Here is a 2028-nt window from a genome sequence, read left to right as displayed (position 1 = left end):
CCTCATCCATCCCCATCCCATCTCTATCCTCATCCCCATCCTCATCCCCATCCCATCTCCATCCCTGCTCCATTCCCATCCCATCCTCACTCTCAGTTTATCCTTATCTCTACTCCATCCCCATCCTCATCCCCATCCATCTCCATCCCATCCCATCCCCATCCCATCCCATCGCCATCCCTGCTCCATTCCCATCCCATCCTCACTCTCATTTTATCCTTATCTCCGCCCCATCCCATCCCATCCCATCCCATCCCATCCCATCCCATCCCATCCCATCCCATCTCATCCCATCCCCATCCTCATCCTCATCCCCATCCTCATCCTCATCCTCATCCTCATCCTCATCCTCATCCTCANNNNCATCCCATTCCATCCTCATCCCATCCCATCCCATCCCCATCCCATCTCCATCCCTGCTCCATTCCCATCCTCACTCTCATTTTATCCTTATCTCTACCCCATCCCATCCTCATCCTCATCCCATCCCATCCCATCCCATCCCATCCCATCCCATCCCATCCCATCCCATCCCATCCCCGTCCATATTCCATTCCCATCCTGTCTCTATCCCCATGACTTCCATCCCCACCCCCACCCCACCCTGGTGCTGCATGGGAGCCGCGAGCACCTTGCATCCCTCCCCTGCAGTGTTGCATGGGAGCCGTGAGCACCTTGCATCCCTCCCCTGCAGTGTTGCACGGGAGCCACGAGCACCTTGCATCCCTCCCCTGTCGTGCTGCACGGGATGCAGCGCATGATTCAACCCCGCAGGGTAAACAGCCGCTTCCTGCTGCAGGGAAAGTCCCGGCCACGCCGGAGCCCTCCGGCTGCGAGGTGAAAGCTGCTCTCACTGCTGGCTCGGTGCATTTGGGATGGGTTTGGGGTGAGATGCAGCAATGGGAACGCGGCTGCGCCCTTCCGACCCGTGCCGTGAGCACTTCCCAGCCTCGTGCCTCAGTTTCCCCACTCGTGCTCACGCTCCCACGCTGGGTTTGCTCCAAGCACTCCTGTGCCGCGCCATGGGGGCACGAAATCAGCCAGGGCAGGCTGCAAGGAGAAAACCCGACTCTCGGGATGAAAGCCTAATTAACGAGCTAATTACAGGGGAGGTCCGGCCGAGCGGCCGGCAGGCAGAGCTCTTCTGATTTACGGCTTTAATTTCGGTTTTGCTTTCCAAGAGAAGAGCGGGGACGGAGCCACGCCGGCTCCCACGCCGCCTCCCAGTGCCACCGCTCGGTGACACCGGGTCCCAGCGGCCAAAGCCCGCAGCTCAGGGCCGGATGCGGGCGGCAGCGATGCTGAGCAAAGACCCCATGGGCATCCACGGATTTAATTCATCAAACAGCAAAAGCTACGAGGTGGGGCGCGCTTGGGGTGCACTGGGAACCCAAGAGCAGCGTTGCACAGAGGGATTTGGGGTTTGGAGGAGGCCGTGGGGTCTGCGCCCTGCTAATCCTCGTGGTGCTTGGTGAGGAACTGCGTCGAGGCCACGGGGGGGCCGAGCTGAAAGCGCTCCACGAAGCTCCGCACCGACCAGGAACCTGGGGGAGAGAGCAGAGGGGTGAGCGGGGCTGCGTTCCCGCTGCTGCGCGCCGTGCGCCCGACCACATCCTGCAAACAGCCCTGCACCGCCCGCCGGGTCCCTGCAGCGCTGCACCCTGCTCCTGGCAGCCCCTGGGGGGTGGTGGAGGATGGGGGACCCCTCCGCCCCCGCTGCTTCCTGCTGACCTTTGGGGCAGAGCTGCTCACGGCTTCCTCCGAGCCCACCCGTGGAAATCCCCAAAGCGGCACCCAAAGGGACACCCAAAGGGACACCCAAAGGGACAGGAAAGGGACATGAAAGGGACACCCAAAGGGACACCAAAGGGACATGAAAGGGACACCCAAAGGGACACGAAAGGGGCACCCAAAGGGACACGAAAGGGACACCCAAAGGGACACCAAAGGGACATGAAAGAGGCACCCAAAGAGACACCAAAGGGACACCAAAGGGACACCCAAAGGGACACCAAAGGGACATGAAAG

General features: G+C 61.0%; 1 protein-coding gene across 1 annotated transcript in view; it reads right to left on the bottom strand.

The window, feature by feature from the left end:
- The window catches only part of PEBP4 (phosphatidylethanolamine binding protein 4), a 60864-nt gene continuing 59976 nt past the window's right edge, over nt 1141–2028 (bottom strand). Inside the window, exon 7 of the mRNA XM_021374923.1 lies at nt 1141–1544. Coding sequence (XP_021230598.1) covers nt 1453–1544 — 92 coding nt within the window. The 3' untranslated portion in view covers nt 1141–1452. The remainder of the gene's footprint in view (nt 1545–2028) is intronic.

The sequence above is a fragment of the Numida meleagris genome, chromosome 21, assembly GCF_002078875.1.
Source record: "Numida meleagris isolate 19003 breed g44 Domestic line chromosome 21, NumMel1.0, whole genome shotgun sequence".
NCBI classification, from domain to species: Eukaryota; Metazoa; Chordata; class Aves; order Galliformes; family Numididae; genus Numida; species Numida meleagris.
Note: the sequence above shows the minus strand (reverse complement) of the source record. Positions and strands in the feature narration are given on the sequence as shown.